This window comes from Podarcis raffonei, chromosome 15 (genome assembly GCF_027172205.1).
Source record: "Podarcis raffonei isolate rPodRaf1 chromosome 15, rPodRaf1.pri, whole genome shotgun sequence".
Lineage (NCBI taxonomy): Eukaryota > Metazoa > Chordata > Lepidosauria > Squamata > Lacertidae > Podarcis > Podarcis raffonei.
This window is the reverse complement of record NC_070616.1, coordinates 12,101,028-12,116,424: the sequence shown is the minus strand read 5'-3', so window position 1 is coordinate 12,116,424 and position 15,397 is coordinate 12,101,028. Positions and strand designations below refer to the sequence as shown.

The 15,397-nt window shown below is 43.8% G+C and overlaps 1 protein-coding gene across 1 annotated transcript in view; it reads left to right on the top strand.

Moving 5' to 3' along the window:
* The window catches only part of SH2B2 (SH2B adaptor protein 2), a 47,289-nt gene extending 32,125 nt beyond the window's left edge, over positions 1-15,164 (top strand). The window contains exons 3-9 of the mRNA XM_053366820.1: positions 2,740-2,841; positions 6,803-6,894; positions 7,794-7,888; positions 8,732-8,917; positions 9,931-10,124; positions 12,129-12,300; positions 13,179-15,164. Of these exons, the coding sequence (XP_053222795.1) occupies positions 2,740-2,841; positions 6,803-6,894; positions 7,794-7,888; positions 8,732-8,917; positions 9,931-10,124; positions 12,129-12,300; positions 13,179-13,495 (1,158 nt within the window). The 3' untranslated portion in view covers positions 13,496-15,164. The remainder of the gene's footprint in view (positions 1-2,739; positions 2,842-6,802; positions 6,895-7,793; positions 7,889-8,731; positions 8,918-9,930; positions 10,125-12,128; positions 12,301-13,178) is intronic.
* The last annotated feature ends 233 nt before the right edge of the window (positions 15,165-15,397 follow it).

The window sequence follows — 15,397 nt, the reverse complement described above, 5'->3', positions numbered from 1 at the left end:
CTTTTGTTTTCCTACTACTTTGATGCTTATGCTGAGACCGTACCTACCCACCAGAGTGGTGCATGCTCTGGTTATCTCCTGCTTGGACTACTGCAATGCACTGTACGTGGGGCTACCTTTGAAGGTGACCCAGAAACTACAACTAATGCAGAAGGCGGCAGCTAGACTGGTGACTGGGAGTGGCCATCAAGACCACATAACACTGGTCCTGAAAGACCTACATTGGCTCCCAGTACGTTTCTGAGCACAATTCAAAGTGTTAGTGCTGACCTTTAAAGCCCTAAATGGCTTTGGCCCAGTATACCTGAAGGAGCGTCTCCCCCCCACCCCCCGCAATCATTCAGGTCGAGCTCCGAGGGCCTTCTGGCAGTTCTCTCACTGCGAAAAGTAAGGTTACAGGGAACCAGGCAGAGGGCCTTCTTGGTAGTGGTTCCCGCCCTGTGGAACGCCCTCCCATCAGATGTCAAGGAAATAAACCATTACCTGACTTTTAGAAGACATCTGAAGGCAACCCTGTTTAGGGAAGTTTTTAATGTTTGATGTTTTATCGTGTTTTTAATACTCTGTTGGGAGCCGCCCAGAATGGCTGGGGAAACCCAGCCAGATGGGCGGGGTATAAATAATAGATGGTGATGATGATGTTGATGATGATGCTACATTCAAGCAGTTCACAAGAAAGCATGGGGGTGGGAAACAACCAAAAGTATAAATACATCGAGCAAAGTGTTTTATATTAGGGGCTTCTACTTCTCCTTGCGGTACTCGTTGACTCTGCCTAACCCTACCAACCTCTCCACCTGCCACTGTGTCCTGGCTTCTTGCAGATCCAGGATTGTGATGCGGCTCCTATGGAGACTGTGCGATGACAGCCTTACACTTCTATGTATATAGAAAGACATACTAAAAAGGTAAAGGGACCCCTGACCATTAGGTTCAGTCGTGACTGACTCTGGGGTTGCGGCGCTCATCTCGCTTTATTGGCCGAGGGAGCCGGCATACAGCTTCCAGGTCATGTGGCCAGCATGACTAAGCCGCTTCTGGCGAACCAGAGCAGCACACGGAAACGCTGTTTACCTTCCCGCCAGAGTGGTACCTATTTATCTACTTGCACTTTGACGTGTTTTTGAACTGCTAGGTTGGCAGGAGCAAGGACCGAGCAACGGGAGCTCACCCTGTTGCGGGGATTCGAACCGCCAACCTTCTGATCGGCAAGTCCTAGGCTCTGTGGTTTAACCCACAGTGCCACCCCATGCTATCTCCCTATAAAAGACATTTCAAAACAGTTTCACAATATTTTCATACTAAATGTGTGACTTCCTCTGACCTAGCAGGTGAAGATGTAGTAGATTGTTCAGTGGCATTGGTGTAGAACATTTTTCTGTTCTAGGTGGCAAGTGGCAAAAGCTTTTCTCTGGCAACTTGGTCAAAGTATCACATGGGAACTCTTGTTATTTGCCGATGAGGAGATTGGTGTGCACCTGATTAAGAAGAATCCCAGAATCCCAAAATTGTAGAGTTGGAAGATACCTATTTCATATTGTCCAGGGTTCTAGGCTCTCTATTTCCCAGCTGCTGTTGCATATAATTGACTGTGAACCAGTTTGGCCAGGGGAGATGCAAAATGTCCTGGTGTTATAACACGGGTAAGTTCTACTTGACATTGCAAAGAGAAAAGGAGTGACATGTCTGGTTGCTGTTTTTGGTAGCAGCACTGCATTTCTTGTGGGCACCCACTGGACGTTGCTGGATAGGCAGTTTGCACATGCTCAGAGACATTGCCCTCTTCAGCTAGCAGGTGCTATAAAAGAAATTAAAGATAGTATTCCTGTTGGGCATTTGGAAATAGAATATACAAAACAAAACAAAAACCACCAACCCACTCATATTTCATTTATGTTACCATGGAGGATACGATTTCAGGGCTGAAAATGTGAGTCCTGGATGTGGATTCTGTATTATTTATTTATTGTCACACTCCATTATATTATCACTGTCCATCATCAACAACAGAGTTCAGAATAAAAAATACATTAAAAAACCAAAAAAACCAACAGAGCTCAGTTTTCTATGAATACAATTTACTGGGTGTAAGCCCTATAAAATGAATGGGATTTGAGAAAAATAGCTGCCTGCAGCAGATCACTTTTTCTAATCAGACTACTCAGGAGAACACCTTTCTGGGGGGTGAAGTCCATCTTAGCTTACCTGTACCAGCCTCTCTCTCTCTCACCCTCTCTCTCTCTCTCTCTCTCTCTCTCTCTCTCTCTCTCTGTGTGTGTGTGTGTGTGTGTGTGTGTGTGTGTAAAAAAAGCCTTTTATATTTCCTCTTACAATCTTTTGCCCTTCCTTAGCTCTTTGTGGCTGCTTTTACCTTTCTTATTAATGGGAGTTTTTCAATAGTTAAATTCTGTTTATCTGTTCAAGGACTTTTAAAAAAAAGAAGTTTAGAAATGTAAAATTATTGCTGATGTTGGAACACAGCAGTGTGTGAAAATATGTAAATGAAATGTTCCCTATTCCGCCTCCTATTTCCCAGTGGGTGCTGTACTTTTAATTAAAAGATTCTGGCGTCGCTGGAGAAGATTAGGGAAATCGCATTTTTAATAACGTTGCCTTCATGTGAACAGCCTTCCTTCCTGTGAACAAGCCTCTGCTATCTCCTGAGGAAAACTATTATTTCTAAAACAATTGTCATATCCTTTTTTTGTTTTTTAACTCCCTCTCTCTTTTGGCCTCCAGGCTTCCAAAGCGAAGGTCAGCATCCCTCTGTCGGCCATTATCGAGGTGCGCACGACTATGCCCTTGGAGATGCCAGACAAGGATAACACCTTTGTGCTGAAGGTAAGGCACCTTAGGTAGAGAAGCCCCCTGTGTAGCCAGGTGTTTGGCACATCAGCCACTGGTGCCTACTTTCTTTATTTGCAGTCAGCAGTCCATTAAACTAAGGTTACCAGATTTTTCTCAATGAATCCAGGGACACTTTTCAACTTCAGTGGATTTTGTATGAGGACTGAGAAACGGGGACGTCTGGTAACCTTTCATTAAACATGATTCAAACCCAGATCTCCAAGTCTGTCTCACTCCTCCATTTCTGAAAGCCTGTTGCAAAAGGGAGAGGCAGATGCACTATTTCAAAGCGTTGTCCAGTTTTCGCCCTTCTACCTTCCTTGCGTGATGAGAGCTCCTTTTTTTTTTAAGATAAAGGTAAAGGGACCCCTGACCATTAGGTCCAGTCGTGGCCGACTCTGGGGTTGCGGCGCTCATCTCGCTTTACTGGCCGAGGGGGCTGGCATACAGCTTCCGGGTCATTGGCCAGCATGACTAAGCCGCTTCTGGTGAACCAGAGCAGCGCACGGAAACGCCGTTTACCTTCCTGCTGGAGCGGTACCTATTTATCTACTTGCACTTTGATGTGCTTTTGAACTGTTAGGTTGGCAGGAGCAGGGACCGAGCAACCGGAGCTCACCCAGTCGCAGGGATTCGAACCGCCGACCTTCTGATCGGCAAGTCCTAGGCTCTGTGGTTTAACCCACAGCGCCACCAGCATCCTCCTTTTTTTTTATTACCCTTTCATTAAAATTGCACCGCCTGCCTCCCTGTAAGCGCTGGGCTCCCTTTTCTGAAGAGCCAACTCAGGGATGAAACGATGCCCTACGGGCAGGCCGGGTTGTCATGGAGACCGGCCTAGCTGCTGCATGAGCAGTTCCTTGGCAAATCGAACTTATGCAAACTTCCATCCAAGCTCTCTGTCAGGGTGGACAAAAGGCACTTTTGTGATGAACGAAAACGTTGACATTTGCTTTGTGTTTGCACAAATGGATTTGGGGGAATGGATTTCATTTGTTTCTGGTTTTTGGAGGTCCCTCCCCCCCTCCAAATTAATTTTCCAGCTTCCTGAATTTATAGAGAGCATTCATGGGATGAGGATAGGATGCAGAGAGGCCTGGAGATGAGAGATGAGGTGGGGCATCTTACTGGCTAAATTTACTTTTCTCAATCTTCCTGCCCCACTCCAGCAACAATCATTGGTGAATTATTGCCTTTGCATCAGTTGAAATTCAAAGCCAAAACGAGACGTGACGTGGGTTGGCCTTTGCATTGTTATCCTTTTTAACGGTTTATAAAAAGATTTATATACCACGAAATGGACAAAAACCTCAAAGCAGTTTACAGAGAACAATATAAAATATTCATTAAAAATACCAGTAAACACCTTTAATTCCCTTAACACAGCATTCCTGTTTTAAAGATTCTGATAAATGTGCACAATTTAGGGGCTGAGAATCCAAGGGTATTTTTAGACCATCGAGCGCACCCCAGCTTTTAGAAAAACTGGAGGATGTGACACCTTCATGGTTCCTGCTAGTTCAAATTCACTTGTCTGCTAGACATATAGTTCATACAGGGGATTCAGTGAGATAGTTGGCATTCTTTGAAAACTTACATATTTCTGGGGGAAATCTCAAGAGTGGAATCGTATCATTTATAAAGGTTTGCGGTCATGTTCCATGAAATCTAATGTGAGTTTAAAAGCTTTTTGGGAAGATTACTTGGGACTATCAGTGATAAGTCTTTGCAAAGTGGTATGGCAGAAACCCCTATTAAGGTTATTTTTTTTTCAAAGTTAAGGGATCTATGATAAAAGTGGTGCTGAGGTGCTATTCTCCTCATGTGAAATTGGTTCACATGGACCCAGGGTCTTCCAACAAGTGTTGGAGAGGTCGTCTAGGGTTGGGTACTTCCTTTCACATGTGGTGGACTTGCTCCATGGTACACTCTTTTTGGATGAGGGTTTTTTTAAAAAATAATTTTTATTGATTTACAACACAAATATACAATTTTATCCAATCTTTGACAAACAAAGTCTCTCTTTTTTTGGACTTCCCTCAGCTTCTCTGTCAATCATCCATCTCTGCCTCTTGGTTACGCATTCCTTTCTTAGCATTGTCATTAATCATCCCTCCCACTACTCTTATTTCTTTTTAACAATACATCTCAGCTTTCACAGTGCTTCTTGAAATCCCACTAAAGTTGTTTGAACATCACATGTGCTTTTTGGATGAGGGTTTTGCCTCGCCCCCAATTCTTCTGTTGCCTCTCAGGTTATTCCTTAAAACCCCAGTCTCAACTCTGTTTTCTGTTTTTCCTGAGGACATGAATCAAGTAATTTTGTTGCTTTTAGCAGCAGCCAAAATAGAACCACTCCTCTATTTTTACATTAGAAGGTTGTTGGTGGTGTAAAGTTTGGAAATTGGCTGTGCGAGAGAAATTGACCCAAAAGAACAAGCTTAGCCGGAGCAAAAAAAGAGGATAAATTTGAGGAAACTTGGTCTCTTTTAACCTTTCTAACCCAACCTGTACTAGCCATCCACTAAATGACCATCTTCCTTTGGCGGGGTCAGACCATATTTCCAGATACTAAGATTTTATTATCCTCATAAATCTCATCCTACCACTGTATTTTCTTGTCTAGTGGATTTTTTCTTTCCGTTTTGCTTTTGCTGTCAGATATAATCCCTATGTTTGCACATACTGTGCTTAAAATATCTATTGTCTCTTCCCTTGTTTATTTCTTTTTATGGTTAGTATTATGTTAATATTGAAAATTAATTTAAAAATGCATTAAAAAAACCAGTAACACCAAACCTTACACACACACACACAGAGAGAGAGAGAGAGAGTCCTGGAACCGTTTGAAAATTAAGGCGCAGCTTCTGATTGGTTGCAGGAGCTTCCTGCACTCAATCAGAAGCCGCGTCGGACGTTCGGCTTCCGAAAAACATTTGCAAACTGGAACACCCACTTCTGGGTTTGCGGCATTTGGGAGCCAATTTGTTAGGGAGCCAAGCTGTTTGACAACCAAGGTACCACTGTATATACAAAGAAGATTGTCAAAATATGGGCAAAACCAGCAGTTTTTTTAAAACTAAGGGGTGCCCTTCTGCTCACTTGCCCTACCTGCCTCAGTTTCCCTCTCTGTTTCAACTGGGAGAGCTGGAGATTCAAGACTGCCTGAGTAACTTGTCACCACATCACCAAACCCTTCCATTTTACCGCAGGTTCATCTCTAGCTATCCACCTGTACCTCCTTCTAAGGTGGCAGGGAGCTGACTCTGTCCTCCACCTGCTTTGCAGTGTAGGGCATGCTAAGGGTCCCATTAATCCGTAAAATGCCTCTCTATACAATGCTCCCATGTTCCTCTCACTCCTCCAGTTTCCTCTGGCACCATTCTTTTGTGCGTATGTGGGGAAGCCATTTATCTCGGCACCTTCTAGGCCAGGATGGAGGAAGTTGGGGAGTCAAACCAAGTTTGCCTCACCACACTTTAAACTCCCTAGGCAAACCCTGACCCCTTCCCTCTCCTACCCAGGTTTCAACCTTTCATTTAGGGGAGGGAATGTTGTCCCTTCCCTCACCCCACATGTATTTCTCTTTGGGGGCATGTTGCTCCCCTCAAAGCAAAGCCTCCCCTCTAGGCCACACACCTGAACATCTGCCTTTCTCTCAGCCGTATAGTAGAGAGACAAATGCACACAATGAAATTGTGTGTTAGAATTGCATGATGCAGACATGCACCTCCAATAATAAGGGACGTGTGAGACTCCAGGTGCTAGCTGGTGGGAGAAACACACTCTTTTCTTGATCCGAGGAATCATTTTATTCCTTCACACTTTTCTAAGGGTGAATCCTGGATCCCGTCGAGTCTTTGCACATGTGTGTGGGAATGTGGAGAGATGAAGGATGTCTTTTTGTTTTAAGATACCACAAAGAATGGCTTTCTCTTGTGTTTTTTTCATCCAGGTAGAAAACGGTGCTGAGTATATCTTGGAAACGATTGATTCGTTGCAGAAACACTCCTGGGTGGCAGATATACAAGACTGCATAGATCCTGGGTAAGATGGCGGGGGGCTCTGAGATTGGGTTTGCTGAATGAGTGCCCTTGAAGTTCAGAAAAGCTTGTGTAAATGGCGATAAGCATATGGCAGTATGGCGCTCATACTGCTCCACAGGGATTTTATTCAGAATATTTTTCAAGATCCTGATTTTCATTAGCCTCCAAGTGGTACCCCCAAATTAGTCGTAAACATATAGGCATTTTTTTCAGTTTTAAGTATTTTATTCAATGTTTAATCTTCCATACATATCAACACAAAAAAGACAGATTAAACAAAAATAATAATCTGCAATTCTCATCCTCCTCCTCAGAACATTGAGAACCAGTAACAAACACTTAGAAATACTCAGTAAAACCTACAATAATCCACACATTTCTTCCATCTTATGCAAATATTTTGTCTATAACTGTATTCCTTAAACCTTATATAATAAGCTAACTTTGCCATTATTGTATAGCCGCACATTTTATTGTGCCATTCTTTGACCATTGGGACTGTTGCCATTCTCCATTTGCCAGCATATAAAATTTTGGCAACTGCTAACAGATTGAGAGATCATTTCCTTATGTACTTTCCATATTGATCCTTCTACATAATTCAGTAGAAATGTTACCGGATGAAGAGGAACCACATCACCTAGGCCCTTCATTCCAGCTAGGGCCCTTCTTGAAGCCATGGAGGCTTCTGCTGGAGTCTCCACTCACCTGAGGCAGGAGGAGAGATGCTAGCAATATGGGGTTTGTTTATGGTACATGGTCTGGTGCGTCTAAAACAGCTGTTCTTTCATTTGAGAGATCAGTGAATCCAGAACACTGACACTTAAAAAAAAATGATGTATGCATATACTTGCAGAGAGTCACTGGTGCAATATCTTGTATCTTGCTTGTTTCTTCCAGAGACAGTGGGGATGACATTGAACTCTCCTCCTGCACCCAGGGGGCCTGCCTGCCAAGCAGAGTGTCCTCTTGTAGCTGCGAGTTCCTGGCTGGTGGTAACAAGACTTTTACATCAGATTTTAAAATCAGATTTATTTACTTTTTAAAGTGTACACTCTGGCCCCAATAACCCATGCATACTACAAAAAAGAGGCTTTTCTATGATTGGAGAAGTACATTTGGGTGTGTGTTACAAGTTCAAGTTTGTAAGTTTATTGTCCTAGCCAAAGGCCATGACAAACTTGCCGCAATAGTATTAATAAAATAGTACAGAACATACATCCATAATATAGGACACCAGAGAGACAAACAAGCTTAAATCTTACTTGATTTTGGATTAAACCTCCAAATCACCAAAACAACTTACAGCAATTTTATTTAACTCCCTTTTCCTGGTAGTTTGATAGAGTCTATGTTGCTTGGGGGTACACACGCCCATTTCTTATGTCCTGCTATAATCCCGCTCAAACAGATATTTTAGGATTTAATGAAGCTTTACTCCCTCCCCCCCCCAAAAAAAAATTCAATAAACACAGAATGTATACCCACTGGTGGCATGATAACACTTGTAACTAAGAATCTGAGCTTGAGCTTGATGTTTTCCTGCTCCCTCCTACTTCCTTTTCCTTTTGTATTGTGTCTCTTACAGTGTGAAGCTGAAGGCAGGGACTATATTATCAATGATATTTGTAAGTTGCTCTGGGAACCTTTTCTGGCTGAAGAGTGGATAAAAATGCTAATACAACATGTGAATTGGAATCATAGCATGTAGAATTGGGATACACCCCAAAGGTCATCTGGTCCAATGCAGGAATTACTTTGCAGAAAAAAGAGAGAAGCTGTTTGAAACCTTGAAAATGGATTTTGGGGGTTTTTTAACAGCGGAATTCTTTTTCCAGATACCTCCCGGTTTCAGGACAGATGTGCAGGCTCTGCTGCCCCAGACACTATGCCAAATCCTGCCACTGTTATCACAGCACCGCATGGTCGGATCAGGGACTCTGCAGGAGAATACAGAGCTCATGTCCCATTGGATAACTTCCTACAGACATTGGAGTCATCAGCTACTGGTAGCCATACTGCAGGTACCGTGTTTCCTGGAAGAAATGTGAACAGCTCTCCCCTGCTCCCCATAACACTTTTTCCCCTGTTATTTGGAATTGTGTACTTTGTACTCTGTTGGCCCACTGTTGATACAGGTGGTTCAGTTTTGCTCATTTTCCAGACAGAGTGCTAATTTCATTTCTGGAGCTCTCCCTCCTGGGACAGCCCTCAGCTATGGCAAGTTTGGTGTGGCTTCCAATTTGGTTGAACAGGGGAGGTCTAGTGGGGCAGCTGAGTGAGGCAGGTCTTTAATGCTGGGCTGGACAAATGAGCAGTCTGACCTGGTATCAGGCAGCTTGCTATGTCAAATCAAAGCTCTGTGCATGTGTGTGCTGTGCCCAGATCAGTTACACAAGGTTTGCAGTTAAATGGAATAGCATGCATCCTTCCAACAGTTCAGATGGTTTGCTGGTGTGTGTGGGTGCAGGTGTTTGTGTGCTGGCCAATGTTCCTAATTATTTATATTCCACACTTGTACCAATTTTCAGAACTGAAGGTAATCCCAAAGCAAGATCACATGGTTCTGACTCATAGGTTACATTCACCTAAAAATGTGATCTGTGAATTTGGCAAAACACATCTGCCATACAAATACAACTTTCCTCACTGGAGAGCCTGCGCTGTGAAAGTACACCCTCCTGCAGATGTTTTAGGGTGGCCACACTGCTTCATTTCCAATCAGTGCATATCCTGTAAGTTCCTGATGAAATCCCTTAACTTTTTATAGCTCAAAGGTTCTGGTTTTAGTTTAGTTACGCTATAGCCCCTCCAAACAGCAAGAATGTGTTAGCATTTGGGAAGCATTGCAGAACAAACTACAAGCAGAATAAATCCGCCACTGGTGCCTTGCTACTATGTCAAGAACATGCTGCAAAACACACCTTCAGTGAAACACCCACCTGCAGGGTCCCGTATCTCACTTCCTTGCAGTTGAATTTGGAGCATAATATTCCAGCATTTGACTTCCTCCTCCTCCTTCTCTCAACTGGGACAGGGGAGGAAAGCGAGACGGAAGCGGAGCTCAACCTTCTGGACTTCCCTTGGTTCCATGGGACGCTATCACGGGTCAAAGCTGCTCAGCTGGTCCTGTTCGGTGGAGCCAGAAGCCATGGGCTGTTTGTCATTCGACAGAGTGAAACACGACCAGGCGAATATGTGCTGACCTTTAACTTCCAGGGGAAAGCCAAGGCAGGTGACCATTATTTATGAATGGATGGATCTTTATAACAATATACTCTCAACTGTGGCCCTTCTTCCATGGGAGGTTTGGAGGGTGGCAACATGAGAAGCGACTTTCTATGGCAGCTCCCTGCTTGTGGAATTCCCTCCCCAGGAAGGCTCACCTGGCACCATCATTGCATAGCTTTAGGTACCAGGCAATAATATGCATTTCCCACCAGGCATGAGTTTTTTTGGCTTTTAATCGTCTGGATTGTCTTTTAGATTTTAATGCGGTTTTAATGTATGCATTTTTAAATATATTCTAAGTCACTTTGAGTTACCTTGGTAGAAAAGTGATCGATACATTTAATAAATAAAGCAAAAATTCTGCTTGATTGTATGCAAAACCTCTAAGCAGCTTACAGACATAAAAATAAAACAAACATTAAAATTGTCAACAAAAGACAAGAGTAATTATTATTATTTGAAATAGAATTAAAATTGGCAATAGCCCAAAGCAGACTAAAACACACCCGTATGTCAGGATAGGCTTGCCTGAACAAAAATGTTTTTAGCTGGCTCCGAAAAGAGAACAATGAAGGTGCCTGTCTGGGGTCTATGGGGGGGAATTCCAAAGTGTAGATGCTGCCAAGCTAAAAGTTCAGTTTCTTACAAGCGCAGAATTAATATTATGTGGCACCTGAAATGGTGGGCATATAAGGGGCAAGGCAATCCTTTAAGGAAGTTGGTCCCAAGTTGTCAAGGGACCGTTTTGGTTTTATCCTGGAGCTACAACAGTTGTGTTTCCCTGAGCTGTTAGCCTGCCTTGAGCATTTAAAGTTAAGATTTGATGACTTCTCAGTTCACAGGAACCTGCCTTTATACTGCTGGCCCATCTAACTCAAAACCCTGATTGGCAGCAGCTCTCCAGCTCCAAGCTGATCTGCATTGCCGCTGAAGGGTTTTGGTTGCAAATATCATTTCGGGGGTGGGGAATAAACCTTCCGGTTGAAAGGAGTCACTGGCACTTGGCAACATGCCTGCACATAGGCATAAAATAGTAAAACAGCCAGAGGCTTAGAAACCACCAACCAAAACCACGATGACTACTTTGGCTTGTTAATTGCCTGGTGTCTGGCATGGAGAGCTTCATGAGTGCCAGGTAGAGGAAAGCAGCCAAAATCTAGAGACACGGCTGCCTTGCCTGCTCCCAATAACAGAGGGGGAGGCAGTGGGAATGCTGCAACGTGTCTTGCAGGCACAACAGCCCTTGATTCTTTGCCACTACTTGGGGTAGTTGAGTGAGGGATATGTGTTCATTTGCATGCATCAAGCAGATACAAAGCTGGCAGATCAATGGAAGCCCCATGTCCTTCCATCCTGTTCCGTTGGCACCACCTGAAATTTAGCTTACTGAAATTAAAATGAATTGTTAGTATGCTCACCCCACTTCTCTGAGCAGTGAGAAGTTCCAAGGCGGCAGTGATTCCCCCCCAGGTTTGGTCTGTTTTGCATTGGCACCATCTTATTTCCGTTCCTGATGCTACACTTGAATGTGTCTGTATTGTGTCAACCTTTCAAAAGCCGATTTAAGAACTTTGGGGGGATATAAAATTGGGATATAAGTATTCTAAATCATTAAAGTTCCGGCCCAGAGCTTTCTTGGAAATAACAGCTCTTTCTGAAATAGGCACAAATAAGATTTAAAAAGACATTGGAAACACAGATCAAAACACAACAATATGATGCAAGTGGTCTTTAAGTATCTGAACGGCTGCCACACAGAACAAGCTTGTGTTCTGCTGCTCCATTGATTAGGACCTGAACCCAATGGATTCAAATTGCAAGAAAGGAGATTCTGACTAAATATTAGGAACAACTATCTGATGGTAAGAGTTGTTAGACGGTGGAGCAGACTGCCTTGGAAAGACTCTCCTTCGTTGGAGGTTTTTAAGCAGAGGTTGCTTAAACCACGATTCTGTGGTAGCTGGTTAAAAATCATTCATTCATTCACCTTCTAATCCCTTACAGCACCTGCGCCTGTCCTTGAATGAAAACGGTCAGTGTCACGTCCAACATCTCTGGTTCCAGACTATATTTGATATGCTGAGGCATTTTCACATGCACCCCATACCCCTGGAGTCAGGCGGTTCCGCTGATATAACACTCCGCAGCTACGTGGTGGCCCAGAGTCCCTTGCCAGGTAGGTTAAATCCCCATTCTTTCTGTCTCAACCCCAGCTGAGGCCTGCCTGAGCAGAGAATGAAAACCACAGATAATTCGTCTGTGGTCAGCTGTCTTCATGGGGTTACCAGTAGTCTCATGCAACAAAAGCTAGAGTCTCATGGCACCTAGAAGACTTTAACCAGTGTTGTTATGGCTTAAACCTTTGTGGGCCTACAGTTCACTTCATCAAATGTATGAAATATTATCCATGCAAACACGCACTGTGCGTATCCGTGGAAGTATGGATAACACTTTATCCCATCTGATGAAGTGAACTAGGCCAGTCCTCAGTGTTTAAAAAACATTAATGACCCATAATCAAAATACAGTAGATGGCCCAATGTAGCAGAGAAGATTATTTATGTATGTGACCACAGCTGCGCGGATGTTATTGGCCCAGAGATGGAAAGAAGATAAAGTCCTGACCAGAGAAGAATGGCAAGTTGATGGATTATGCCAAAATGGCAAAAATGACTGGAAGAATCAGAAATCAGGGAGGCCAAAATTTAATAAGAAATGGGGGAAATTTATAATTTATCTTAAAAATCATTGTAAACAGTTAAAATCGTTAGTAGGATTGGAATAACACTTGTAGTTTAATGGTGAATTCTGGATATAATGGAGATGTAAAAGATGTGGATTATTATAAAAGATGCAGGAGGAAATGATTAACAGTAGGAGCCACAAAGGGGAGGAGGGAAGTCTAGGAGATTCTTTAGAATCTTGTTTTTATGATGTATGTTGGATATGTGATTGTAAAACTTCAGTTTGAAAAACCAGGGATCTGCATAGGTCAGGTCCACCGCTGTGTGGCTGCTGGTGTCTGTGACAACTTCCTTCCTTTTCCTGTTTCAGAGGTCAGCCCGTCCCCCGCTGTGGCCTCTCAGCAGCCCACTTGCAGAAACGACCTGCAGTCGCAACACTACTTCTCCAGCTTTGTCCCTGTCACCTTCCAGCCGGCCTCCCCTTCTGAGGGCACCACTTCCTCTTCCTCCTCCTCAGCCAGCCACTCGCTGTACCATCGGATGGAGGGAACCCTGAGCGCCCGAAGCCGGAGCAACAGCACCGAGCGCCTGTTTGATTCTGCCGCCATTGGGGCAGAGGATTACCACGAAAGCGAGGGCTCGCGCAACAGAACCAGAGCCGTGGAGAACCAATATTCATTCTACTGATCCTTCTGATGGGGAATGGTTGGTTTTCAGTGTGGCCTGGTGTCTCTCTTTTCCCTCCCTCCTGGGTGGGGAGATCTAATAAGCCTGTTGAGGTTTCTGCCTCTTTGCTGGTTTACTGCTTATCGTAACAGTTTTGGCATTCTCCTGGCCTCTGTGTGTGTGTGGCACCTCCATCTCTTTGGCCTACAAAGGGTTTCCTTCCCTGTCTTCTTCCCATACTACGAACTAAAGGTGGCCCTTCCTATTCCTGTCTGGGCCAGAAGGATGGCCAATGATAGCAAGATCCTGAAGCTAAAGGACAGAGTGAAAAACACACACACCCTCCTGATGGTTGCCACCTGGATATCGGGAGCATGATCCAGAAATAGGGATGCTCTTTCCTGCATCTCTATGGAGCCAGACCTGTTTACCTGTTATTTGTTCCCACCCTAATGGTCTCATTCATATGGAAACAGGAAGTGTTTGTAAAACTTTAACTGCATTGGGACTGAGCCCCCTAGTAGCTAACTCATCACCAGGACCCAAGGGTTTTAGAGGGAAAGCTAACAAAGGAACTGTTTCTTGGATTGCTGCTGTCTTGTGTGGTGTGGGTTCTGTGGTCCTCTTCATCTTCACTGTAAATAGTTGGGCTCATGATAGTCTTCGTCTCCTCCTCTTGGAAGAACTCCACATTTGGTGCTGGAGTACAGTTGTGCGCAAAGGATGTATGGTGCTGCCTGACATTGATGCAAACCAGAGGCAGAGGCTGCCCAAGGAACAGGTACCAGTTGCTCCCTTTTGGTGTGGACTAGATGGACCCAGAAATCTGATTTCATAAGGGCTTCCACTCTGAGCATTCACTGTGGAGGAGTGGCCACACCGTGTTCACCTACTTTTATGGTGTATCCGCATGATGACATGCTCCTCCCATGTGTTTTTTCCCTGTTCAGCTTCCATTTTTGTGTGTGCAGATAATCCAACTCTTAAAAGAAACCCCACAAAAAGCCCCACAATGGAACAGTTATCTAGTTTCCCCAGGAGCAGCTGGCCTATTGTGCTGCTATTTAGTAGCTTCCTTTGCTGGATATGGCCTGTATTGATTGCTGCAGACTTTTATTTCTCTATATAGTCCACCTCTCTTCTCTAGGAATCAGCTCTCTTACTTCCCTTTCCAAACAGTGTTCATTTATTTCTGTTTCTTTTCTCTCCCTGCCCTGCTCCAAAAAAATAATAATTAAAAAATAGAGGAGGAATTGGGAGTGCAGTGAGGGTGGGGAAAGCAGTATTTAACCCCTTCCCCACAAAATGTTTAATTTTAAACCATCTTTCAGAGTACATTGCCCTCAAAAGATGGTATACAAAAAAAATATCTGTAACACAACATAACAGTATATAAAAACAACAAGGTATAAATCACTGTAAAAATGAGCACGGACAATTGCTTAAAGCCCAACAATCGATCATATGCAGATTGAAATTTTTACACACACACACACACACACACACACACACACACACACACACACACATCTTTAGAGCTCTCTCAAAAACCAACAAAGATAGGCTGGACTTATTTGCTAGGGAATAAAAGCAGGGATAGCTCCGTTGGCAGAGCATGAGAATCTTAATCTCAGGGTCGTGGGTTTGAGCCCCACGTTGGGCCAAAGATTCCTGCTTTGCAGGGGGTAGACTAGATGGTCCCTTCCAACTCTGCAATTTTATGATTGTAAGAAGGACCTGAGTCTGAAAGCAGAGTTGTTGTTGTTCCAATTCCAGGCAGAAGAGCAAAGATTTGGTGCTGCTAAATTGTCCATGTCTAGAAGCACTCCCATCAGGCAGTTCCATATATTCTTAATTTGCCTAACTGTACTCCAGACACACAACATGGAATTGTCTCCACGTTTTGCACCACTTTCCAACAGA